This window comes from Rhinolophus sinicus, chromosome 18, assembly GCF_057876585.1.
Source record: "Rhinolophus sinicus isolate RSI-liver-muscle chromosome 18, RSI-T2T, whole genome shotgun sequence".
In the NCBI taxonomy this organism is placed as follows: Eukaryota; Metazoa; Chordata; class Mammalia; order Chiroptera; family Rhinolophidae; genus Rhinolophus; species Rhinolophus sinicus.
The window spans coordinates 68885897-68911895 of NC_142518.1; the positions used below are offsets into that span (position 1 = coordinate 68885897).

Genomic DNA, 25999 nt, shown 5'->3' on the forward strand with positions numbered 1-25999 from the left:
ATATTAAACCTGACAAGCTCAGGAGACTGAAAATAACCACATAAGATGGCGTGAGTATAAAAAATTTCATAACTAAGTGGACCATGGCGGGAAGTCATATCTTTAGCTTCCTTTATAAAGTTAATCTGTGCCTTTAAGCAGCCCTGTCTGTTGTCTTTTTGCAGCTAAGATAACATCTTTGGAATGTCAGTAATCCTTTTTTCCTACCAGAGGTGGAAACTGCAAAATTCCTCATTACGCTTGTCTCCTGATTACCATCTCTATGTGCTGTTAAAAAACGGACTGTTAACTATCCTGCAGCCACCTCTGTAAAAGAAGTACCTGTCTCTCCAATTTACTTTTATCCAGTCATAGAGATTCCCCCCTTTGCTTTTTACCACTCCTTTAATCTCACCAATGGATTTCATGTCATCTTCCTCCTTTGATTTTATGTATAAAATAAACTGCAAACCGCCATTTCACGGAGCATTTTCTCAGTCCGTTGAGACTTCGATTCCCGGCAATTGTCATCAGTTTGGCTCAAATAAACTCTTATAAGCTTTCTCTTAGGCTGGATGTTTTTTGTCAACAAAAGAATTAGTAAAAATCTCTCATTCTGAGCGAGCCTCATTTCCTGAACCCTATTTCGGTGCCTGGACAGGACTGCAAGCAAAACAGTGGTAGAACTTCGGGTCTTGGGGGAGGGGTGGTGGAGAGTCTTGGTAGCTGGAGAGAAAAAAAGAAGACAGGATGGATTAACCCCAAGGGGCTGATCCTCTCTGAGATAGGCAAATAGAAATTCCAGGGAGGTGATGCATTTTTCATGTTTCTGGCAAAGACTGTATGGTGGGGGGCCGGGCTGGGAGGGACCACCCTGCCCCTGCTGCGCTGATGGGAGGGTTAATTGGGGACCCAAGCTCACTGTTAAATATTACCGTGCTGAAAGTCTGGCTGTTCGATGCACGAAAGCCAAAACTTGAGAGACGAGGATGGTGGAAAGAAAAGCAGGTTTATTCAAAATGCCGGCATTCCGGGACGATGGCAGACTCCTGTCCAAAGCGGCCTCCTACCTCCTCCCCAGTATGGCCAAAAAGTTTTATTGGCAGGTAAGGAGAAGCAGAACAAAGGAAACGGGCAATTGATCAGGCCTGGAAAAAGGTGCTTCCCGGAGGTTGGTTTGTTTCAAGGATAGGAGTTAAATCTTATGCAAGTATAAAGACTTTCAAGTCAGAGTCCTGGCGGTTTCCTTGGGGAAGAAGGGTCATTGAGCCTGCTCTGCGTATGGTCTGGAGTATGCAGAAGCATCAAAACTGGTATGGAGTAAACAGAACTGTTAAGACAGGATTGTCACGGTGGCACTATGTATCTTCTGTTTTGAGATTTGGATCTCTGGTATAATTTGATTTAACAAGTGTAATTTAGGCTGGGACTTTTGGAAAGTTTCTCTTTCTCTGTTTCCTTTCCGCCAGGCCTTAATGATTCTGCTAGCTGTACATTTACCATGCATACCAGTTTCAAGGTTTCTGTTTACTTTGGCCCAGTGTTGGCCCTGCGACTGGGAGAGGTTTTGCATCAGTATGGGATCCACTCCTGGCTCCAACTTAAATCTGCATAACGTATGCAAAGGTTGTGATAACCAGCTTTACCGCACTTTCCCCCAACCCCAACTGCCGTAAAATACAAAACTTGAGACCAAAGACTCGAGGCAGTAGTTTGCAGTAGTTTCCAGCAGACTCTGCCCAGCGGCCCTCCTACTTTAACCGATCTTCCTTCGGTATTTCTACCTGACTCGTGAATTCCTTCACCGCCAGTAAGCGAGCAGCCACAGGAACCATTGAAAGTGGTATGCATAGTAAATGTATATAAACAGTCATTAAGGTTTTGCGGGAAGGGAGGGGAGCGAAGAAAAGAAAAACTCAAAAAGTCCCAAGCTAAATTACACTGTTAAAACGAGTTACACTAGAGGTTTAAATCTCAAAGTAGAAAATATAGTGTCACCGTTACACGGGCCTCGCTGGACAAAGCTGACGTGAACTGAAGCTACTGTACAGCTTGAGTCCTTTCCTGCCTGAGCATCGTCTCATTACTTTGCAGGCAGGCAGGCGCGCTTCTGGACGCCAGACAAGAGGAGGGGTACCGCCTGGCCGAGATCTGAGGAGATTTGAAAGAGCAGAGGCTATCCCAAGGTGAGGGCCAACACAAAAGCAGGCCCAGGACTGCACTGCTTATGTCCCCTTTCCTGCCCCTGCTGGGGTCCATTCTGGGGCAAAAAGAAAAAAAAAATGGTGGGCTTGGGGGAGGGTTGGGGAGGGCCGGTAGTCAGGTTTAAGTAACCGCTCTACTGCGTGGAGAGCAGGCTGGCCTCTGGCCCAGGGAAACAGGAGGTGACAAAAAGTGTCCAGCTTCCCTGCAAGTGGATGAGAAGGTTGGAGCCACCCACAAAGAACTGTAAAGGAAAAGGGGGCCGAAGAGCTGATCCCGCCCCATAGCCACGCCCTTTTCGTTAAGATGCATAAAATGGCGTGCCTTGGGGAATTCTGGGGAGGTGAGCGGAAAATCCGCGTGGGCGTCAGCTTCCGATTGTGCAGGATGTGGGCGTGTTCACGAGAGAAAGGCTGAGCAAGAGGTAAGCACACACGGTCTCTGTAAAAGGGTGAAATAGTGGCTGGTGACTGCAGCCCCCAGGGGTGGGGGCGGGCAGACACAGAAGTGAATTTTTTCTAGCACTGCATTCCCCACACACTCGTTGCCCAGCTGTGTGTATACGTGTGTGCATGCGCGCATTCCTCATAATTTCACCTTGCCGTGTGTGAGTATACCCTTCATTCTCACCTTCCGTGTGTGTGTGTTCACTCCTGACACTCCCTGTGTGCATGTTGTGTACATTTCCCACAGTCTCGCCCTGCCATGTTCGTGTGTACATTAACCACATTCAACTGCCGTGTGAATGAATGAGTGTGCATTCCCTACATACCCTCCCAGCTGTTTGTAGGTGCAGTCCCCCACGTACTTGACCTGCTGTGCATGTTCATAACTCACTCTCACCATGTGCATGTGAGTACATTTGTGTGCATTCCCTACACTCTCACCTTGCCATATGTGTGCATTGCACAAACTATTACACTGCCGTCCGTGGGTATTCCCCACACTCTCACCCTGTAATGTGTATGAATTCTCCATATTCTCACCCGGCAGTGTGTGTGCATTCCCCACACTGTGCCTTTCTGTGTGTGTTTGTGTACATTACCCACAGTGGCCCAACTATGTGTGTAATTCCCTACAATCTCCTTGCCACGTGTGGGTTCATTACCCACACTCTCTCCCTACCATGTGTAGGTGCATTATCTACAAAGCCGTGCTGCTGTGCATGTGTGCATTCACCATAATCTCAACCTGCCTTGGATATTGCCCACACTCTCTCCATGCTGTGTGTGTTTGTGTGCATTCCCACACTCACCTGGCCATGTGTGTGCATTCCCCACACTCTAGTTCTGTTGTGTGTGTGCATTCCCGCCTCACCCTGCTGTATGTATGCAGTTTCTACACTCTTGCCCTGTGTCATCCTGCCATATGGGTGTATGTGCTTCCCACATTCTCACCCTGCTGTGTGATTGTGATTCCCACACTCGCTCCTTCTCATCTGTGTGTTTTTTCTCTACATTCCTGCCCTGCTGAGTGTAGGTGTTTCCCACACACTCACCCTGCCTTGCATGTGCATAACCCACACTCTCACTCTGCCGTGTGTGTAAATTCCTGACACTCTCACCCTGCGGTGTCTGTTCATTCCCCACACTGTTGCCTTGCTATGTGTGTGCATTCCCCACACTCGATCTACCGTGTGTGTGTATTTGCTACCCTTTCTCCCTGATCTCTTGGTGTGCATTGTCCACACTCTCACACTGCCTTGTGTACATCCCACAAGATCGCCATGCTGTGTGTGTCCATTCCACATTCTCCAACCCTGCTGTGTGTTTTTTACTTCCCCACAACCTCAATCTGCCCTGTGTGCGTTCCCCACACTCTCACCCTGCTGTGTGTTCATTCCCAACACTGTCAATTTGCTGTGTGTGTTGAGTTTGTGGGTTCATGCCGTATGTCCCTCCAGTGTCTAGGTGTATTACCACACACGTCTGGCCTTGTGTGCGTATTCCCCATACTCACCAGGATGTGTGTGTACATCCCTAACACTATCACGTGGCTGTGTGTATGTGTTCCCCACACTCTCAGCTGACTGTGTGCATTCCCCACACTCTCTCCCTGCTGTATGGGTTGATACCCCACACTGTCTCCCTGGCACATGTGGGTTCGATCCACAGTCACCCTGCTGTGCATGTCCATTCTCCACAGACTTGCACTGCTGTGTGTGCATTACACACATTCCCACAATGCTGTGTGCGTGTGTGTGCATTCCCCACACTCTTGCCTTGCTTTTCTATGTGTACGTTCCCGCACACTTTCACCTTGTACATGTGTGTACATTTCCCATTATGTTGGCCTGTCGTGTGTATGTTTGTGGATTTCGCACACATTCACTGGGCTGTGTGACATTCCCCACACTTTCCTTGACATGTGTGTACATTTCTCACACTGCCTTGTGTGTGTGTGTGCATTCCCCACACTCAACCTGCTGTGTGTGTGAATCCCCATGCTATCTCACGGCCATGTGTGGATCCATTACCAACACTACACATGTATGCATGTGTGTGTACATTTCTAGTGTCTGGCCGTACGGTTTGCACGTGTTGCATTCCCTACACTCGCCTTGATGTGTGTGTGCATTGCACACACTTTCCTTGACGTGTGTGCATTGTCCACTCACGCCCTGCTGTATGTGTGTACATTTATTAGTCTCGCCCGGTCGTGTGTGCATTCCCCACACTCTCACCTGGCCGTGTGTGTGGATTCCCCACATTCAACAGCTGGCTGTTAGTGAGTGTTCCCCACACTCTCAGCTGGCCGTGTGTGTGCATTCCCCACACTCTCAACTGCCAGTGTTTTTCTGTTCCTCACACTCTTACCTGGGTGTGTGTGCATTAACCACATTGTCAGCTGGCTCTGTGTGTATTCCCCATAGACTGAGCTGTCTATGTCAGCCCATTCCCCATACTTGCATCTGGTTGTGTGTGTTCCCCACAATCTCAGCTGGCCATGTGTGTGCATTCCCCATATTCTACCTTTCTGTGTGCGTGTGTTCCACACATTCAAAGCTGGCCATGTGTTTGCATTCCCAACATTATCACATGGCTCTGTATGTATTCCCCACACTCTCAGGTGGCTGTGTGTGTGTGTGTGGGGGGGGTTCCCCACACTCTGAGCTGTCCATACGTGCATTCCCCACACTCTCAGCTAGCTGTATGTATGCATTACCCACACTATCTGCTGGGTGTGTGTGTCCCACAGCCTCAGCTGTCTGTCAGTGTGCATTCCCCACAGTCTCATCTGGCTGTGTGTGTGTTCCCACTCTCTCACCCTATGCTGTGTATTCGTTCCCACACTGTCATGTTGTTGTGTGTGTTGTATGTGTGCATTCCCCACCCTGACACTGCTGTGTGTGTGAATCCCCCTACTCTCTCCCTGCCATGTGTGTGTCCATTCCCAGCACTCCCCATGTGCATGTTTTTGTACATTTCTAATGGCTGGCCGTACTGTTTGCGTGTGTGTGCATTCCTCACACTTGCCGTGGTGTGTGTGCATTTCACACACTCTCCTTGGCCTGTGTGTCCTTGGCCTCCTCGAACCCTGCTGTTGTGTATGCATTTTCCACTCTCGCGGTCATGGGTGTGCATTCCCCACACTCTCACCTGGGTGTGTGTGTGCATTCTCCAGACTCTCCGGTTGCTGTGGGTGTTCATTTCCCACACTCTCAGCTGACTGTGAGTGTTCCTCACAGTCTCAGCTGCCCATTTTTAAAAAATTTTATTTTATTGGGGAATATTGGGGAACAGTCTGTTTCTCCAGGGCCCAAGTTTCTCCATCAGCTCCAAGTAGTTATGGAGGGCACAGCTCAGCTCCAAGTCCAGTCACCGTTTTCAATCTTTAGTTGCAGGGGGTGCAGCCCACCATCCCATGTGGGAATTGAAGCAGCAACCTTGTTGAGAACTCATGTTCTAACCAACTGAGCCATCCAGCCGCCCTCAGCTGCTCTTTTTGTGTGCATAACCTACACTGTCAGCTACCCGTTTGAGTGTATTGCCCACTCTCTCACCTTGGTGTTAGTGAGTGTTCCTTACATTTTCACCTGGTCGTGTGTGTGCATTCCCAACACTATCAATTGGCTGTGTGTATGTGTTATCCACACTTACATGTGGCTTTGTGTGTGTAGGTTCCCCACAGTTTCAGCTGGCCGTGGGTGTTCATTCCCAACACTCGCATCTAGCTGTGTGTGTGCATTACCCCCACTATCTGCTGTGTGTGTGTGTTCACCACAGACTCAGCTGTTAGTGTGCAGCTATGCATTCCTCACAGTCTCACCTGGATGTGTGTGTGTTCCCCACACTTTCACCCTGCCGTGTCATTTGCCACCCTGTTATGTTGCTGTGTGCATTGTACATGTGCATTCCCTACTCTGACCCTGCTGTGTGTGTGAACCCTCATACTCTCTCCCTCCCATGTGCGGTTCCATTCCCAGCACTTTCCCTGTGTGTTATGTATGTGTATATTTCCAGTACCTGACTGTACTCTTCTCGTTTGTGTGCATTTCCCACACTTGCTGTGATGTGTGGTGCATTGCACACACTCTTTCCTTGGTGTGTGTATGCATTGCCCACTCGAGCCCTGCTGCTGTGTGTGCATTTATCACTCTCGCACTGTCATGTGTGTGCATTCCCCACACTCTCAGCTAGCTGTGTGTGTGCATTATCCACACTCTTAGCTGGCAGAATGTGTCCATTCCCCTCGCTATCTATCACTTGTCTGTTAGTGAGTGTTCCCCACACTTTCAGCTGGCCCGTGTATTCATTCCTAATACTATCACATGGCTGTGTGTATGTATTCCCCATACTCTCAGGTGGTTGTGTGTGTGTGTGTGTGTGTGTGTGTGTGTGTGTGTGTGCACGTTTCCCACAGACTCAGCTGCCTGTTCGTGTGCATTCCGCACATTCTCAACTGCCTGTTTTTGTTTTCCCTCACTCTCAGCAGGCCGTGTGTGTGCGCGCACACATTCCCCACACTGTCAGCTGGTCCTTTATGTGTACCTCCCAGACTAAGTTGGCTGTGAGTGTGCATTCTCCACACTCTCCACTGCCTATGTGTTTGTATTCCCCACAGTCTTTGCTGGGTTGTGTGTGGATTGCCCACACTCTCAGGTGGTCTTGTGTGCATTACCCACAAACTCTGCTTGCCTTGTGTGTACATTCACCACACACTCAGCTAGCCGTGTGTGTGCATTTCCCAAACTCTCACTTCGCTCTTTATGTGTTATTTCCCACATTTTTAGCTCGCCATGTGTGTCCATTCCCCTCGGTATCACCTATCTGTTAGTGAACGTTCCCACACTCAACTGGCCAGTGTATTATTTCCCAACGCTATCACATGGCTGTGCGTATGTATTCCCCACACTCTCAGGTGGCTGAGTGTTTGTGTGTTTCCCACAGATTCACCAGGCTGTGCGTGTACATTCCCCACACTCTCAACGGCCTTTGTTTTTGTGTTCTCCACACTCTCAGCTGTGTGTGTATGTCCATTCCCCTACCTCTCACTTGGCTGATTGTATATTTCCCATATACTCAGTTGGCCATGTGTGTGCATTCTCCACACTGTCTGCCAGGTGTGTGTATTCTCCACAGCCTCAGCTGTCCATGAGTGTGCATTCTCCGCACTCTCACCTGTCTGTGTGTGTGTTCCCCACACTCTCACCCTGTGCTATGTGTTGGTTTGCCACCCTGTCATGTTGCTGTGTGTATTTTATTTGTTCATTCCCCAGCTGACCTTACTGTGTGTGTGAATCCCCATATTCTCTCCATGCCATGGGCGGGTCGACTGCCAACACTCCCTGTTGCGACCTGCACAACACAAGCAGTGGGGAAAGCGAGGGAGGCGGCAAGGGCTAAATTCTATTATAGAAATAAAGAGACCAGAGACACTGAATGCAGAGAAACCACAGAGGACCAAGGGACTCACAGCCTCAAGAGACTGGAGCCCCGAATCGGGTCGTCGTGGGTATTTATTGCTTTTTTACAATAGGCATCACATGATTCTGGGCAGGGTCTGTAAAACTCTTACACTACTAATACAATTAGCATGTTCCCAATATCCAATCATATTGTCCCAAAGCAACCTGTGCATGCTGTCCCCGTGTGAACAAGGTGCGGCGTATACAATCCCTGGGGGAGCAGGTCTCTCATGGCAATCATCCCATGAGCCAAGCGGGGAGTGAGATGGTTTCACTCAATTAATCATTCCTTAGCACAATAGGGTGCTGGTCACGTGAAGCAGGAGTCAGCAGCTCCCAGGAAACATTGGAGGAGGGGCATCCCTCCTAGTTTCAAAGGCTAACTCATGGGGGTCCCTGGGGTCCCGTCTGGCTTAAGTCGTCCCTCCCTTGAGGAAACTTACTCGTCTTTGACCGCAGACCCAGCATACTGGGACCAAGAGAGGAGACCTATAAAACTCAACCCCTAAGAGGGACAACCCGCAACCCTCTTTCCCTAAGGAAAGGATGGTAGGGACAAGCGGCTAGGCTGCTGTGTGACAACAACTCCCCATGTGCATGAGTGTGTACATTTCCAGTGTCTGCCCATACTGGTTCCTTGTGTGTGCATTCCCTACACTCGCTGTGATGTGTGTGTGCATTGCACACACTCTTTCCTTGGCATGTGTCCATTGTCCCCTTGAGCCCTGCTATTGTGTGTATATTTTTCACTGTTGCACTCTCGGGTTTGCATTCCCCACACTCTCACCTGTGTGTGTGTGTGTGTGTGCATTTGCCACACTCTCTGGTTGCAGTGGGTGTTCATTTCCCACACTCTCAGCTGGCTGTTTGTGAGTGTTCCCCACACTCTCAGCTGTGCATAACGTACACTGTCAGCTGTCCATTTGTATGCATTCCTCCCTCTCTCACCTTGGTGTTAGTGAGTGTTCCCCACATTTTCTCCTGGTCGTGTGTGTGTGCATTCCCAACACTATTAATTGGCTGTTTGTATGTGTAATCCATACTCACATGTGGCTTTGTGTTTGTGGGTTCCGCACACTCTCAGCTGCCTGTGCATGTGCATTCTCCACACACATACCAGCTTTCGTTTTTGTGTTCCCCATATTCTAATCTTGGCCTGTGGGTACATTCCCCACACTCTCATCTTGTCGTGTGTGCATTCTCCACACACTCAGGTAGTCGTGTGTGTGCATTATCCACACTCTTAAGATCACCGTGTGTGTCCATTCCCCTTGCTATCACCTGTCTTTTAGAGTGTTCCCCACGCACTGAAGTGGCCGGTATACTCATTCCCAACACTATCAAGTGGCTGTGTGTATGTATTCCCCATACTCAGGTGGCTGTGTGTGTGTACATTTGTGTGTGTGTGTTTCCCACAGACTCAGCCAGCTGTGCGTGTACATTCTGCACATTCTCAACTGCCTGTGTTTTTGTTTTCCCCCACTCTCAGCAGGCCGTGTGTGTGCATGTGCACTATCCACACTGTCAGCTGGCTCTTTATGTGTATCTCTCAGACTCAGCTGGCTGTGCGTGTACATTCCCCACACGCAAACGCCTATGATTTTATGTTTTCCCACACTCTCAGCTCACTGTGTATGTCCATTCCCCTTGCTATCACCTATCTGTTAGTGAGTGTTCCCCACACTCTCAGCTGGCTGGTGTATTCATTCCCCACGCTAACACGTGGCTGTGTGTATGTATTTCCCACTCTCTCAGGTGGCTGTGTGTGTGTGTGTGTTTCCCACAGACTCACCTGACTGTATGTGTGTTTTCTGCACACTCTCAACTGCCTGTGTTTTTGTGTTCCCTCCCTCTCAGCAGGCCGTGTGTGTGCATTCCCTACACTGTCAGCTGGCTCTTTATGTGAACCTCCCAGATACTCAGCTGGCCATGTGTGAGTGGTCCCCACACTCTAAGCTGGCCATGTGTGTGCGTTTCTAAACTATCACACGGCTGTGTGTGTGTTCCCCAACTCTCAGCTGACTGTGTCTGCACATCCCCAGCACTCTCATCTAGCCGTGTGTGTAATGCTCACTGTCAGCTGTCTGTGTGTGTTCCCCACACTTGCACTTAGCCATGTGTGTGCATTACCCACAGTGATAGCTGTTCGTCTGTTGCAGTCCCCACTCTCTCAACAGCCTTTGTGTTTGTGTTCCCCATAGTCTCATCTGGGTATGTAGATGCATGCCCCACAGTGTCATCTTGTTGTGTGTGCATTCCCCACACAACTCAGCTGGTCTCGTGTGTGTATTATTCACACTCTAAGCTCACTGTGTGTGTCTATTCCCCTTGCTATCACCTGTGTGTTAGTGAGTGTTCCCCACACTCTCAGCTGGCCTGTGTACTCATTCCCAACACTATCACGTGGCTGTGTGTGTGTATTCCCCACACTCTCAGGTGGCTGTGTGTGTGCGTCTGTGTGTGAATGTGTGCGTTTCCCACATACTCAGCTGGCTGTGCATGTACATTCTGCACACTCTCAACCGCCTGTATTTTTGTTTCCCTCACTCTCAGCAGGCTGTGTGTGTGTGCATTCCCCACACTGTCAGCTAGTCCTTTATGTGTACCTCCCAGACTAAGTTGGCTGTGCGTGTGCATTCCCCACACACTCAGCTTGCCTTTTGTGTGCATTCACCACACTCTCAGCTATGTGTTTGTGTGTATTTCCCAACCTCTCACTTCGCTTATGTGTTATTTCCCACATGCTGTGCTGACTGTGTCTGTCCATTCTCTACACTGTCTGTTGGGTGTGTGTGTTCCCCACTGACTCAGCTGTCCATGAGGTGCATTCCCGACAGTCTCACCTGGCTGTGTGTGCATTGCACAGTCTTTCCTTGGCATGTATGCATTGCCCCTGGAGCCCTGCTGTTTTGTGCGCATTCATCACTCTCGCGCTGTCATGTGTGTGCATTCCCCACACTCTCAAGTAGCCAAGTGTGTGCATTCCCTAACCTCTTACTTAGCTGATTTTCTTTTTAATTAAAGTTTATTGGGGTGACAATTATTACATAGTTACATAGACTTCAGGTATACAATTCTGTAATACATCATCTATATCTCACATTGTGTGTTCACCACCCAGAGTCAGTTCTCCTTCCATCACCATATATTAGATCCCGTTACCCTCTTGTAGAGCCCTGCTCCCCCACTCCCCTCTTACCCTCTAGTAACCGCTAAACTATTGTCTATGTCTACGAGTTTTGTTTCTTCATTTGTTTGTCTTGTTCTTTGTTGTTTTCAGTTTTATATACCACATATCAGTGAAATCATATGGTTCTCTACTTTTTCTGTCTGACTTATTTTGCTTAGCATTGTAATCTCAGAATCCATCCATGTTGTCACAAATTGTAATATTTCATTGTTTCTTACTGCCGAATAGTACTCCATTGTGTATATATACCACAACTTCTTTATCCATTCGTCTATCGAACGACATTTTGGTTGTTTCCATGTCTTGGCCACCGTAAACAAAGCTGCAATGAACATTGGAGCACACGTGTCTTTATCTCTAAATGTTTTCAGATTTTTTTTTTTTTTTTTTTTTTTTTTTTTTTATGTTTTCAGATTTTTTGGGTAGATACCCAGGAGAGGGATTGCTGGGTCATATGGTAATTCTATTCGTAATTTTCTGAGGAACCTCCACACTGCCTTCCATAGCGGCTGCACCACTCTGCATTCCCACTAACAGTGTATGAGGGTTCCTTTTTCTCCACAGCCTCTCCAACACTTGTTCCTATTTGTCTTGTTGATGATAGCCTTCTAACTGGGGTGAGGTGATATCTCATTGTGGTTTTTATTTGCATTTCTCTGATGATTAGTGATGTTGAGCATTTTTTCATATGTCTGTTTGCCATTTGTATGTCCTCTTTGGAGAAATGTCTCTTCAGATACTCTGCCCATTTTTCAATTGGGTTGTATGTTTTTTTGTTGTTGAGTTGTATGAGTTCCTTGTATATTTTGGATATTAGCCTCCTATTGGAGACACTGTAAAAATCTTCTCCCATTCAGTTGATTGCCTCTTTATTTTGTCGATGGTTTCTTTTGCTGTGCAGAAGCTTCTAAGTTTGATATAGTTCCACTCATTTATTTTAGCTTTTACTTCCCTTGCCTTTGGAGTCAAATTCATAAAATACTCTTTGAACCCAAGGTCCATAAGTTTAGTATCTATGTTTTTTGTTTATTGTTTCAGGTGTTATGCTTAAGTCTTTGATCCATTTTGAATTAATTTTGGTACATGGTGACAGATAGCAGTCCAGTTTCATTCTTTTGCACATGGCTTTCCAGTTCTCCCAGCACCATTTATTGAAGAGGCTGTCTTTTCTCCATTGTATGTTTTTAGCTTCTTTGTCAAAAATTATCTGTCCATATTTATGGGGTTTTATTTCTGGGTTCTTGGTTCTATTCTATTGGTCTATGTGTCTGTTTTTCTGCCAATACCATGCTGTTTTGATTATTGTAGCCCTGTAGTACAAGCTAAAGTCAGGGAGTGTGATACCTCCAGCATTGTTCTTTTTTCTGAAGATTGCTTTCGCTATTCGGGGTCTTTTGTGGTTCCAAACAAATCTGATGATTTTTTGTTCTATTTCTTTAAAAAATGCCATTGGGATTTTGATGGGGATTGCATTAAATCTGTATATTGCTTTGGGTAATAATGGCCATTTTAACTATGTTGATTCTTCCAATCCATGAGCACGGAATGTCTTTCCATTTTTTTGTTTCTTCAGTTTCTTTTAAAAAAGTCTTACAGTTTTCAGCATATAGGTCTTTCACATCCTCGGTTAAGTTTATTCCTAGGTATTTTATTCTTTTTGTTGCAATTCCAAAAGGAATTTTTTTTTTTTTACTTTTTCTGAGATATCATTATCAGTATATAGGAATGCAATGGACTTTTGTACGTTGATTTTGTAGCCGGCAACTTTACTGTATTTGTTGATTGTTTCTAATAGCTTTTTGGTGGAGTCTTTAGGGTTTTCTATATATAGCATCATGTCATCTGCAAAGAGTGACAATTTAACTTCTTCATTCCCAATTTGGATGCCCTTTATTTCTTTCTCTTGCCTGATTGCTCTGGCGAGGACTTCCAACACTATGTTGAAAACCAGAGGTGATAGGGGAAAGCCCTGTCGTGTTCCTGAACGTAGAGCAAAGGGCTTCAGTTTTTCACCATTAATTATGAGATGAGGTGAGGGTTTGTCATATATGGCCTTTATTATGTTAAGGTATTTTCCTTCTATACCTATTTTATTAAGTGTTTTAATCATAAATGCATGTTGTATCTTGTCAAACGCGTTTTCTGTGTCAACTAACATAATCATATGATTTTTGTCCTTTATTTTCTTTATGTGATGTATCACATTGATGGATTTGCGTATGTTGAACCATCCTTGTGCTCTTGGGATGAACCCCACTTGCGTGATGAATAATCTATTTAATGCATTGTTGCATTCGATTTGCTAGAATTTTGTTTAGGATTTTCGTATCTGTATTCATCAGAGATATTGTTCTGTAGTTTTCTTTTTTTGTGTGTTATCCTTACCAGGTTTTGGTAATGTTGGTCTCATAAAATGAGTAAGGGAGTATTGTCTCTTTTTCAATGTTTTGGAAGAATTTGAGTAGGACAAATATTAGATCCTCTTTGAAGGTTTGGTAGAATTCAGTAGTGAAACCATCTGGTCCCGGACTTTTGCTTTTGGTAAGGTTTCCGATGACTGATTCAATTTCCTTACTGTTGATCGGTCTATTTAGATTTTCCAGTTCGTGATTCTGCCTAGGAAGGTTATATGTTTCTAAGAACTTGTCCATTTCTTCTAGGTTCTTGAATATGGTGGCATATAGTCCTTCATAGTATTCTTGGATGATCCTTTGTATTTCTGTGGCATCCGTGATGACTTCTCCTCTTTCATTTCTGATTTTGTTTATTAGTGTCTGTTTTGTTTTTATCTTAGAGAGTCCAGCTAAGAGTTTATCAATTTTATTAATCTTTTCAAAGAACCAGCTCTTTGTCACATTATCTTTTTGTTCTCTATTTTGTTTAGTTCTGCTGTGATTTTTATTATTTCTTTTCTTCTCCTGACCTTGGGTTTCATTTGTTCTTCTTTTTCTAGTTCTTTAAGGTGTAACATGAGGTTATTTATTTGAGATTTTTCTTGTTTCTTGAGATAGGCCTGTAATGATATAAATTTCGATCTTAAAATTGCTTTCGCATCCCAAAAATTTTGGTAGGATGTATTTTCATTGTCATTTGTTTCTATGTGTCTTTTGATCCCTCCTCTTATTTCTTCTTTGACCCGGTCATTCTTTAAAAGTATGTTGTTTAATCTCCACATAACTGTGTTTTTACCTGCTTTCATTTTACAGTTGATATCCAATTTCAAAGACTTGTGATCAGAGAATATGCTTGGTATGATTTCAGTCTTCTTAAATTTGCTGAGGCTAGTTATATGTCCCAACATATGGTCTATCCTTGAGAATGTTCCAGGTACACTAAAAAAAATTGTATAGTCTGATGTTCTATGATGAAGTGCTCTATAAATGTCTGTTATGTCCATTTCATCAAATGTGTCATTTAGGGCAGCTATTTCATTATTTATTTTCTGTTTGGATGATCTATCCATAGCTGTCAATGATGTATTAGGTCCCCTAGTATAATTGTGTTTTGGTCAATTTCTCCCTTTAGTTCTGTTAGTAGTTGCTTGGTATGTTTTGGTCCTCCCTGATTGGGGGCATAAAGATTGATGACTGTTATGTCTTCTTGTTGTATAGTCCCATTTACCATTATGAAATGTCCATCTTTGTCTCTTGTTACCTTTTTCACACAGAAGTCTGTTTCATCTGATATCATTATGGCTACACTTGATTTTCTCTGGATACCATTTGCTTGGAGTATCAGTTTCCACCCTTTCACTTTGAGTCTATATTTGTCCTTATAGGTGAAATGTGTCTCTTGGAGGCAGCATATGGTTGGGTTTAGTTTTTTGATCCAATATGCTATTCCATACCTTTTTATTGGTGAGTTCAGTCCATTAACATTTAGGGTAATTATTGATATGTGAGGATTTCCTATCATTCTATCTTTGGTTTTCTGGTAAGACTGTCTCTCCATTGTTTCTTTGCCTTTTCGTTGTTATCTATTATTTCTGTGTTGTCGTATTCTATGATTTTTCCCTGTGTTTCTTCTTTTGTTACATTATATATTTCAGTTCCGGATTTTTTTTTTGAGTGGTTGCCAGTAAGTTTATGTAAAAAAAAGTTTCATATTTAGAGTATTCCATTTTCTTCAGCATGCTTACTTTCTCCATTCCCATATTCCGGTTCAGGCCTTTACTCTCCCCCCTTTTATATTTTGGTTGTCACAAATTATTCCTATTTATGCTGGTCAAATTGCCTCCTGCAGTGTTTCTTGTAATGCAGGTCATGTGTTAGAAAATTCCCTCAACTTCTGTATGTCTGGAAAGATCTTTATTTCTCCTTCATATTGATAGGATATCTTTGCTGGATATATTATTCTTGGCTCATAATTTCTCTCAGTATTTTTTTTTTAAACAGGACTTTAAAAAATTTTTTTATTGGAACAGTGCTTACTTCCAGGCCTTTTTTCCAAATCAAGTTGTTGTCCTTTCAATCTCAGTTGTGCAGGGTGCTGTTCAGCTTCAAGTTGTTATTCTTCCAGTCTTAGTTGTGGAGGGCACAGCTCAGCTCCAGGTCCAGTGGCCGTTGCTAGTTGTAGGGGGCGCAGCCCACCATCCCTTGCGGGAGTCGAACTTGTGGTTCGGAGGATGCGCTCCAACCAACTGAGCCATCTGGGAGCTCAGCGGCAGCTCAGCTCAAGGTGCCGTGTTCAATATTATTTGCAGGGGGCGCTGCCCACCATCCCTTGCGGGAGTCGAGGAATTGAACTGGCAGCCTTGTGGTTGAGAGCCCACTAGCCCATGTGGGAATCGAACCGGCAGCCTTCGGAGTTAGGAGCATGGAGCTCTAACCGCCTGAGCTACCGGGCCAGCCCTCTCATTCAGTATTTTGAATATTTGATTCCACTGCCTCCTGGCTTGTAGATTTTCTCCTGAAAAATCTGATGATAATCTAATGGGCTTTCCTTTGCACGTTACCGTCTTCTTTTCCCTGGCTGCTTTGAGGATTCTTTCTTTGTCATTAAGTTTTGACAGTTTCAATACAATGTGCCTTGAAGAAGGTTTGTTGGGGTTGAGGTAATTAGATGTTCTATTTACTTCTTGGATTCGAGGATCCAGTTCTTTCTACAAGTTTGGGAAGTTTTCGTTGACTGTTTGTTAGAATATACTCTCTGTTCCCATCTCTCTTTCTTATCCTTCTGGTATGCCCATTATTCTTATATTGTTCTTTCTGACGGAGTCAGAAAGTTCTTGTAGAGTTCCTTCATTTCTTTTAAGTCTGAAGTCTCTTCTTCCATCCATGTCATTTCTGGATTTCTATCTTCGAGATCACTGATACTTTCGTCCAACTGGTCAACTCTACTACCTAAGTTGGCTATTTCATTCTTCATTTCTTTTATTGAGTTCTTAATCTCCAGAAATTCTATTTGGTTCTTTTTTAAAATTTCGATCTCTTTCGTAAAATGTTCATTTTGTTCTTTGATTTGTTTCTGAGTTCATTAAACTGCCTGTCTGTGTTTTCTTGCATCTTGTTGAGTTTTTTAAGAACTGCAGTCTTGAATTCTCTGTCATTTAAGTCACATGTTTCCATGTCTTTAGGTTCATTTTCTGGAGACTTTTCATTTTCTTCCTGAGTTGTCTTCCTGAATAACCTTGGTTTTTCATGGTAATTAATTATTTATTATTTCTCTTCCTAGACATCTGCAGGAGTCGGTTCTGCAACAGGTTGATAGAAAGAGATCTTTCTTTTGTTTTCCTGTAGCTGTTGGTAGAATGTTTTATTTTCTGTCCAACTGCAACCTTTTATTCTCTCTCACACTGTAGTGTTATATTTTCTCTGCACTATTCCGGCTTCTCACACAATGGGGGGATTCCCTGAATGGTGGGCTTCTCGTCTGTGAACAGTTCGCCTAAATAGGGTGCTGCCTTTGTGGAGGGATGTGTAGAGCTTCTGAAGTTCCAAAGCGCTTCCTGCACCAGATTCAGAGCCCATGTGTTTCAGCAGTTCTGTTTACTCCAGCAGGGATCCACCCAGATAGGTGGGGCCAGGGGTGGGATGAGTTGTGAGAGGTGGCCCAGAGCAATGGCGGTGACCACCACCACAGCTGGTCCTGCTTCCACAGCTCCCTGCTCTTTGCCGGAAGTAGTTGGGCTGTGAATCTGCGTCTGCGGTCCACAGTTCTCAGAACAGCAAATACTCTGTTCTTTTGATCTGACCCTGCTACTGTTCCGCTTCTAGCACCGGGCAGGTGGGGGTGGGGTGAGCTCTGGAAGGGTGGGGAGGGGGTGGCTAGGCTCAGTGCCTAAGGCTTCCATTCTCTGCTTGGCAGTGAGGGCTTAAACCACTGTTTTCAGCCTTCTTCCCTCAGTCTTTGCTCCGAGGTCTCTGCCGTGAGCTTTCGGTTCAGCCATGTTATATGCTGTCTCCTCAGCCCTGTGGGTCATAAGCGGAGCCCTAGCAGTCCGAGTTCTTCCCTCTCCTGCAGCTGCGGTAGTTCCAGGATGCAGCGAGCTCGGAGCACTGAGCTAGGTCTGCGTCCTGTGCCCGTGCATCGCCGTCTCCATACTTCTCCCTTCTTCCCTCCCCGGCTCATGCAATTTGCCCACCTTTAGATGATTTGAGTAGTGGGCCTCTTCATCTTGCCTGTCTGCTGTGCAGGGAGTCCTTTGTGGAGATATAGTTGTTCAATTTGTTGTAAATTCCAGGGGAGATTTCAAGAGGCTCACCTCATGCCACCATTTTTATGATGTCCTTACTTGGCTGATTATGTGTGTTTCCCACATACTCAGGTGTGTGTGTGTGTGCATTCCCCATACTCTGTCAAGTGTGTATTTCTCCACAGCCTCAGCTGTCCATGCGTGTGCATTCTCCGCAGTCTCACCTGGCTGTGTGTGTGTTCCCCACACTCTCACCCTGTGCTGTGTGTTCATTTGCTATACTGTCATGTTGCTGTGTGTATTGTATGTGTGTATTCCACACCTGACCCTGCTGTGTGTGTGAATCCCCGTGCTCTCTCTCTGTCATGTGTGGATCCGTTCCCATTAATCCCCGTGTGCATGTGTATGTACAGTTCCCTTTTCTGGCCGCAGTGTTCATGTTTCTGTGCATTGTGCACACTCGCCGAGATGTGTGTGTATGAACCCAGTTCTTGGCATTTGTGTGCATTGCCCCCTCGAGCCCTGCTGTTATGTGTGCATCTGTCACTCTCTTTCTGTCGTGTGTGAATTCCCCTCACTCACCTGGGTGTGTGTGTGCATATCCTACACTCTGCGCGTGCTGTGGGTGTTCATTCCCCACACTCTCAGCCGGCTGTCAGTGCGTGTTCCCTGCACTCTCAGCTGGCTGTTTGTGAGTATTCCCCAGACTGTCAGCTAACCATGTGTGTGCATTGCCCACCCTGTCACCTGTCTGTGTGTGTGTTACCCCCCATTGTCAACTGTCCATGTGTCTGCTTTCTACATATACTCAGCTTGCTGTGTGTGCATTCTCTACACTCTTAGCTAGCTCTTTGTGTCCATTCCCTTACCTCTCACTTGGCTGTTGATATGTATTTCCCACATATTCAGCTGGCTGTGTGTGCTTTCCCCATACTGTCTGCCAGGCGTGTGTGTTCCCCACAGCCTCAGCTGTCTGTGAGTGTGCATTCCCTACAGTCTCACCTGGCTCTGTGTATGTTCCCCACACTGTCTCCCTGTGTGGTGTGTGCATTCGCCACCCAGTCATGTTGCTATGTGTATTGTATGTGTGCATTCCCCAACTGACCCTGCGGTGTGTGTGAATCCCCATGCTCTCTTCCTGCCATGTTTGGGTCCATTCCCATTAGTCCCCGTGTGCATGTGTATGCACATTTCCAGTGTCTGCCCATACCATTTACGCGTATATGCATTCCATATATGTGCCGTGATATGTGTGTGCATTGCACACTTTCCTTGGTGTGTGTCCATTGCACCCTCGAGCCCTGCTGTTCTGTGTGCATTTTTCACACTAGCATTGTCATGGGTGTGCATTCCCCACAATGTCACTTGGGGGTGTGTGTTTGTGTGCATTCCCCATATTCCGGTTGCCCTGAGTGTTCTTTTACTGCACTCTCAGCTGGCTGTGAGTGTTCCCCACACTCTCTGCTGGCCATTTGTGTGCATAACCTACGCTGTCAGCTGTCCGTTTGTGCGCATTCTCCACTCTCTCACTTTGATGTTAGTTAGGGTTCCCCACATTTCCACCTGATTGTGTGTGTGCATTTCCAACACTATCAATTGGCTGTGTGTATGTGTTATCCACACTTACAAGTGGCTTTGTGTGTGTAGGTTCCCCATACTTGCAGCTCGCCGTGCATGTGCATCCCTATACTCTTAATGGCCTTCGTTTTTGTGTTCCTCATACTCTTATCTGGGCTTGTAAGTGCATTCTGCACACTCTCATCTTGTCATGTGTGTTCATTCCCCTCTGTCACCTGTCTGTCGGTGAGTGTTCCCCACTCTCTCAGCTGGCCATGTGTGAGCAATCCCCGCACTCTCAGCTAGCCACGTGTATGCATAACCTACACTGTCAGCTGGCTGTGAGTGTTCCCCACACTTGCAGATAGCCGTTTCTGTGCATGATCCCGTGACTGCTGTCCATTTGTGTGCATTCCCCAACTGACCCTGCTGTGTGTCTGCATCTCCATGCTCTGTTCATGCCATGTTTGGCTCCATTCCCAGCACTTCCCGTGTGCATGTGTGTGTACATTTCTTGTATCTGGCCATAATGTTTACGTGTGTGTGTGCATTCCCCACACTGGGTGTTATGTGTGTGCATTGCACACACTTGTTCTTTGACATGTGTGCATAGCCCCCTCGTGCCCTATGTGTGCGTGCAGTTTTCACTCTCGCCTTGTGATGTGTGCATGTGTGCATTCCCACCCCCCGCGGCTTGTTGTGGGTGTTCATTCCTCACAGTTTCAGCTGGCTGTTAGTGCGTGTTCCATACACTGTCAGCCATCCATTTGTGTGTTCCCCACACTCTCAGCTAGCCGTGTGTGTGCATTACCCATAGTGACAGCTGTCCGTGTTTGCATTCTCCACTCTCATCTGGCTTCTAGTGAGTGTTCCCCACACTCTCAGCTGTTGTGTATGTGCATTCCTTGCTCTCTCAGCTAGCTGTGTGTGTGCATTACCCCCACTATATTCTGGGTGTGTGTGTTCACCACAGACTCATCTGTCCGTGTGTCCCCACAGTCTCACTTGGATGTCTGTGTGTTCCCCACACTTTTGCCTTACCTTCCTGTATGTTCGTTCCCACAGTTTGTGTGCGTATGTGTACATTTCTACTCTCTTGTCCTGTCGCGTGTGTTTGTGCATTTCCCCCACTTTCACTGTGCTGTGTGTCTATTCCCCACGCTCTTTCCTTGACGTGTATGTTAGTTTCTCACACTCTTTCTGATGTGTGTGTTTGTGCATTCCCCACCCTCACCCTGCTGTGTGTGATTTCCCAGGGTCTCTCCCTGCCATGTGTGGGTCATTTCCCATGTCTTACCATGTGTATGTGTGGTTAGTTACATTTCCACTCACTGACCCTACTGTGTGCGTGTGTGTGCATTCTCCACACTTTCACCAACATGTTTCTGGGTGATTCCCCACATTCTCTCCCTGCTGTGTGGGTTGACAACCCACACTGTCTCCCTGCCACCTGTGCATTCATTCCCCCCAGTCTCACCTGGCTGTTTTTGAGTGTTCCCCACAGTCTCAGCTGGCCATATGTGTCCATTCCTCATATTCTCATCCTGCTGTTGCGTGTCTGCATTCCACACACTCTTACCCTATAGTGTGTATACTTCACACTCTGGCCATGAGCATGTGTCTGTGCATTTAATACTCTCTCCTTGCTGTGAGTGTATTCTGACACTTTCAGCCTGCTGTGTGTGTTTGTGTGTCTGTGTGTGTTGGGAGGTGCATGAAGCTCTCAAATGAGTAGCTTGGATTCTTTTTTCCATTCCTCTTTTATAGGGAGTAGATGGTCTTTTACAAGAAAAGTTATGTCATTGTAACTCACCAGAACAAATTATCTGTGTGTGTCTGTTCTAGTTTTTTAATTTTTCCTTTTTGTTTGTGCCTTCTCATTTTTCCAAAAAGAATATAAATTATCTGAATAACAAATACTATTATTAGGTTAAAAAAAATTAAAAATATAAAATTCAAAAGGATTTGTCTCTGAGCTGATAAACCAGTAGTTCTCTCCTATCATCAGTAATCCATAAGTTTATCCCCCCATCCATTTGTGTCATAAAATATGCATTTCTACAAGTTTTATGGGTCACTCTACTTACGAGACTATAAACTTTGAGAGCCATCACTGAGTTTACCAGGTTAGGCTAACATTATGCTGGTGTAAAAACCTCCAAACCTCAGTAGTTTAACACAGGAAATGTCTTTTTCTAACACACAATACATGTCCAACATGTATTGAGAAGATAAGGGGCCAGGGGGCTCTGCTTCCCATAGTCAGGGATGTTGGCTGACAGAGGTTCCACAACCTGGAACATCGCTGGTCACTGGTAAGGGGAGAGTGTCCCTCCCACTCATCTAAAGTAACTTTAGCCTAGAAGGAACATAAGTCATTGCTGTGTACAGCTCATTGGCCCAAATTAGTCACGCTGCCTCACCTAACAGCAAGTGTTTGGGGTGGCCGGGGCTTGGGAAGTTTAATTTTCTACGTGCCCAGAGAGAGCATAAACTATAAAGTGAGAAAACGAAACTATAAGAAGATATTCATAACAATTCAAGGGGGGGGAATGCCTTTATAAAGCACTAAAACAAAGAATGAAAAATTGTAAACATAATGTGACAAGTGTAATATAAGAAAACAGTTTCTATAAAGCAAAGCAAGAATGAAGGTGCCCTTGGCTTTTTGTTTCCTCTGTGATACCATTTTGGGGGGATCTTCATGTCTCCAGACCAGTCTTCAAGGTTATGGCAGCCTGACGGTTGCTGGTGGGGCTGGATTCCAGCTGGGTGAGACGAGGGTCCAGGAACTCACTGGCAGTTTTACAGACAGGACGAGTCCATCTCCCTGGCACTCTGAGGGGTGGTGCTCAGGCAGGATGTGGATTGGGCTCACCCCAATCACACTCCTCTCCAGGGGGGGTCTGACCTCGGTTTCTCTGCTCCAGCCTGCAGCGGGCACCAGACCCTCCTAAGCTCATGGACTTGCTGTCTTGGACACATTTACCTGGAGGACGACTGTCCCCATTACAGGTCAGAGCACACTGCCTTTCCCGCATTTCCCTTTCTATTTTGGGAAACTTTTTTAGGAGAGGAGAGGAACCCCCTAAGGATTCCTAGCTGCAAACATTGGTCGGGATCGTCTTTGAGCAGGCAGGTGTCCAACCTGGGCCTGACTGGATAACTTGGGGCTGAAGCAGAAGGGGCTAGCCCTTCTCCCAGAGCCCAGTGAAGTAGCCTCCCGAAAATGGGGGTAGACCTCACCCATCCCTTTCCTATCCACCTTGCTCAAACTCCCAAAAGGGCCTCGGATGTGCCGCAGCCTGTTTTGCTGGTTCTATGGTGACTGTAGCTGTGTGTGAGCCCGGTGCAGTGCTTGTGATGTCTGTATCCCCCCAGGCCCAGAGGCACAGGGACCCCAGGTAAAGGGAGCTTGCGAAGGCACGTGGTCCTACAGCTCAGGAGAAAAGGGGTGTTAGCACTCTGTGAACACCCCTACGCGCTGCAGGCCCAACCCATGACTTGGGGGCCAGGGCCGTCAAGCTGTGGATCGGTGTGAAGATGGTTTTGAAGGTACTGATGGTGGAGGGTCAGCAGCATCCAGAGCCTGGTTCTCTGGGCCCCTCACCACGTCCTTCTCCAGGCAGAAGGCTGTTATCTCCATCACATGTCCAGAAGGCGGCTTGCCTGGCCAGCACCAGAGCACAAAGCACTGCGGGTCCAGGACCCTCAGTCAGTAGACAATATGTGGATGACTGCCAGGAAAGTCACGGGGTCTGTGGTGGCCGTGGAGTCACACAGCTCAGGTATTTCCTCCAAAGAACCTTTGGATCTGCCTGACATTTCTGCTAAGGCCACTCTCTCCCCAGACTCTTCCCACACTGTAACTGAGCACAGCTGGGCTGCTGGAGCCAGCCCATTTTTGCTCCTTGGATAGAAAACTCCTTTAATCTTTGCTTGTACTGCCCACCCCCATGGCCTGGTACAAACTTTCTTGTCTTCGTACTGTAGTCTGAGGCTCCTCAAGCCTAATCCTCCTTCCCTCCCTCTCCTTTCACAGGTATGAGATGTGCTTCCCAGTCTGAAGGTTCTTCCAATCTCCTCCTGCTCCCTTAATTTTTCACCAGTGTTTCCCCATGTGTCTTGTATGTCTAGTCTTGTCTTGGCGTCTGCTTCTACGAGGCCCTGAAGTGATACATAGGGTCAGGGTGCACTCACAGATGAGACCTCAAGTTTCACATTTCTCAGTAGCTGTACTATTTTTCTTTAAAGGATGGTATAGTCTAGCAGTTAAGAGCTTGACTAACTGGGTTCAAGTCCCAGGTCTACCATTTTTAGCTCTGTGTCCCTGGCCTCTGTTCTCCTTCTCTAAAGTGGGTATAATGGCATTACTTCCTCTTGGGGTTGTTGTGAGGTTTATATGAATTATATAGACCACTTAGGGTCTCATACATATTAAATAATATCAGCCATTTTACCGTGTTTCCCCGAAAATAAGACCTAGCCAGACAATCAGCTCTAATGTGTCTTTTGGAGCAAAAATTAACATAAGACCTGGTTTTATTTTAGTATAAGACCGGGTATATCATATCATATATAATAAATATAAAATATACTATAAAATAAAATATAACACTAGGTCTTATATTAATTTTTGCTCCAAAAGACGCATTAGAGCTGATGGTCTTATTTTTGGGGAAACACGGTACCATCTTTGATAAAGTCAGAAGAGGGGAAGGATCTTACCAGGTCCTGTAGCTATTGATGAGTTTGGCGGTGGACCTCTCAATATAAAGTTCTAAAGCTCTAAGTACATCTGCTTTACTGATTTTTAACCTAAAAGCTAAAATGAAGGTTCAGGAAACACATGAATCAGTTAAATGGTATAATGATTGTTTCCCGTACCTTCAACTCCATTGGGTGGGTAACACACAGAGTGAGAGTGGTATGATATTATTTACCCCTTGTCCTATACTGTATCCATCAGACAATTTATTCTGGAATACAGAAATGGTACCGAAGATAATCCCTTCTTTCCCCTTCTTGTCTTTACATTTACAAATCCTCTTTATGGTAGTGTGTCAAAGGCATGTTTTTTGAGGACGGGAAGAGGCAGGGTGGGAAGGAAACTAACATTTCCTTGACTTCCCACTGAGGGCCAGATGCAGTGTCTGCTGTTTTAGGTTGGTTCTCTCTAATTCCCATAACAATCCTGTGAGGTAGGTAGCAGTAGTCCCTTAAATGAAGAAACAACTGGGAAAGGTTAAGTGTATTTTCCGAGACCCCAAATCTAGTAAGGTGCTGAACTTGTGTTCTAACCTAGGTTTGTCACACTCCAAAGCCCACATTGGTTGGTTTAAATTTGCATGAGACGATGTTAAATTGGAAGTTTCCTCTTATGCACCAAGATAAAGTAAATGTGAAATTCTAAAGCTAGGTTTTCATTGGAAATAATCAAGCAATTTATAAGGATTAAAAAGGGTTGAGAGAGGAGATACAGAGAAGGAATTTTTGTGAGGATTTCTGGAATAGGTTTCCAAGGTGAAGAGCTGAGGTACCTTCCCCTTCACTGCAAGGCTTCAACTGGACCCCTGGAAGCTTGGTATGTATCTCCTGGATTTTGGAGGTACAGTGAAATGGGATCTGATTCCAGAATGAGAAATCTTACGGGCTGGGGAGGGTGGCTGTAGTGATGGTGGGAGCAAAGGAGAGGTGAATGAATTGAGATGTCTGTATTCTCAATTTGTTGGGGGCCAAAGACATATGGGTGTTTCTCTTGTACCAGGAGTGGGCCATGCAGGAGAACAAGCTGCTTGGTATTGAGGGATCTGCAGAAGAGAACCGTTTGGGAGTGCCATGGATTCTAACAGTACGGAATGGACAACTGGAAAACCAGAGCTGAAGGAGAAATAGCAGTAGAATGTCTCACTCCTGATACAGGCGTTGCACTAGGGGGGGCGTCCGAAGAGAAAGAGTTGGAAACAAGCTAGACCCTGAGAGCATTAAGCCAACTTAACTATGCGACCAGTCAAGAACTTTCTGCTTACTCTCCTCCCTTCAACCCCAGATAGGCCTGAAGTCAAAATCAGCAAGCTGGTGATGATGGGGAAAGAGAAGAAACCCAGCACATCCCTTCCCCCAGAAGTGGGAGGTCCACCTTAAGTTGGTGCTAGCTGAGGGAGAAGAAAAGATTTAACTCTAAATCAAGTTCAGAGAGTCCTTTATTATTTGGAACTGGGGGTGCTAATCACTGAATTGAGGCTCAATTTGTAGTTTAAAGTGACTGTAGGGCTCTGTAGAGTGAGTTAGCAAAGCCACAGGGCCTGGGAAAACCTTTACAATTAGATAAAAGTCAAGTTGCATTTTGATTATATCTAACCAGTGGTTCTTGTTCAGAATGTTGAATAAATCTGCTTGGTATGGTGTCTGTGATGTGCCATGCTGCTGTGGGTCAATACTACTGTTTTCGCAATAATTTTGCTACACCAACTTTCTCTTGCTTAGTAATATTTGCCTATAGTATATTAAATATAAAATATATACTACA

General features: G+C 45.8%; 1 protein-coding gene across 2 annotated transcripts; it reads left to right on the plus strand.

The window, feature by feature from the left end:
• Nucleotides 1–884: 884 nt before the first annotated feature.
• Nucleotides 885–25999, plus strand: LOC148754653 (uncharacterized). Of its 2 annotated transcripts, XM_088795272.1 has the most exons (4): nucleotides 885–1085; nucleotides 2074–2165; nucleotides 22401–22485; nucleotides 25238–25999. In XM_088795272.1, exons 1-4 carry the CDS (start codon nucleotides 969–971, stop codon nucleotides 25352–25354), a joined length of 411 nt encoding a protein of 136 aa, XP_088651398.1. In that variant the 5' UTR covers nucleotides 885–968; the 3' UTR covers nucleotides 25355–25999. The 2 variants fall into 2 exon arrangements, 1 of the variants encoding a protein (XP_088651398.1); XR_016020102.1 differs by lacking the exons at nucleotides 885–1085; nucleotides 2074–2165 and adding an exon at nucleotides 2489–2605.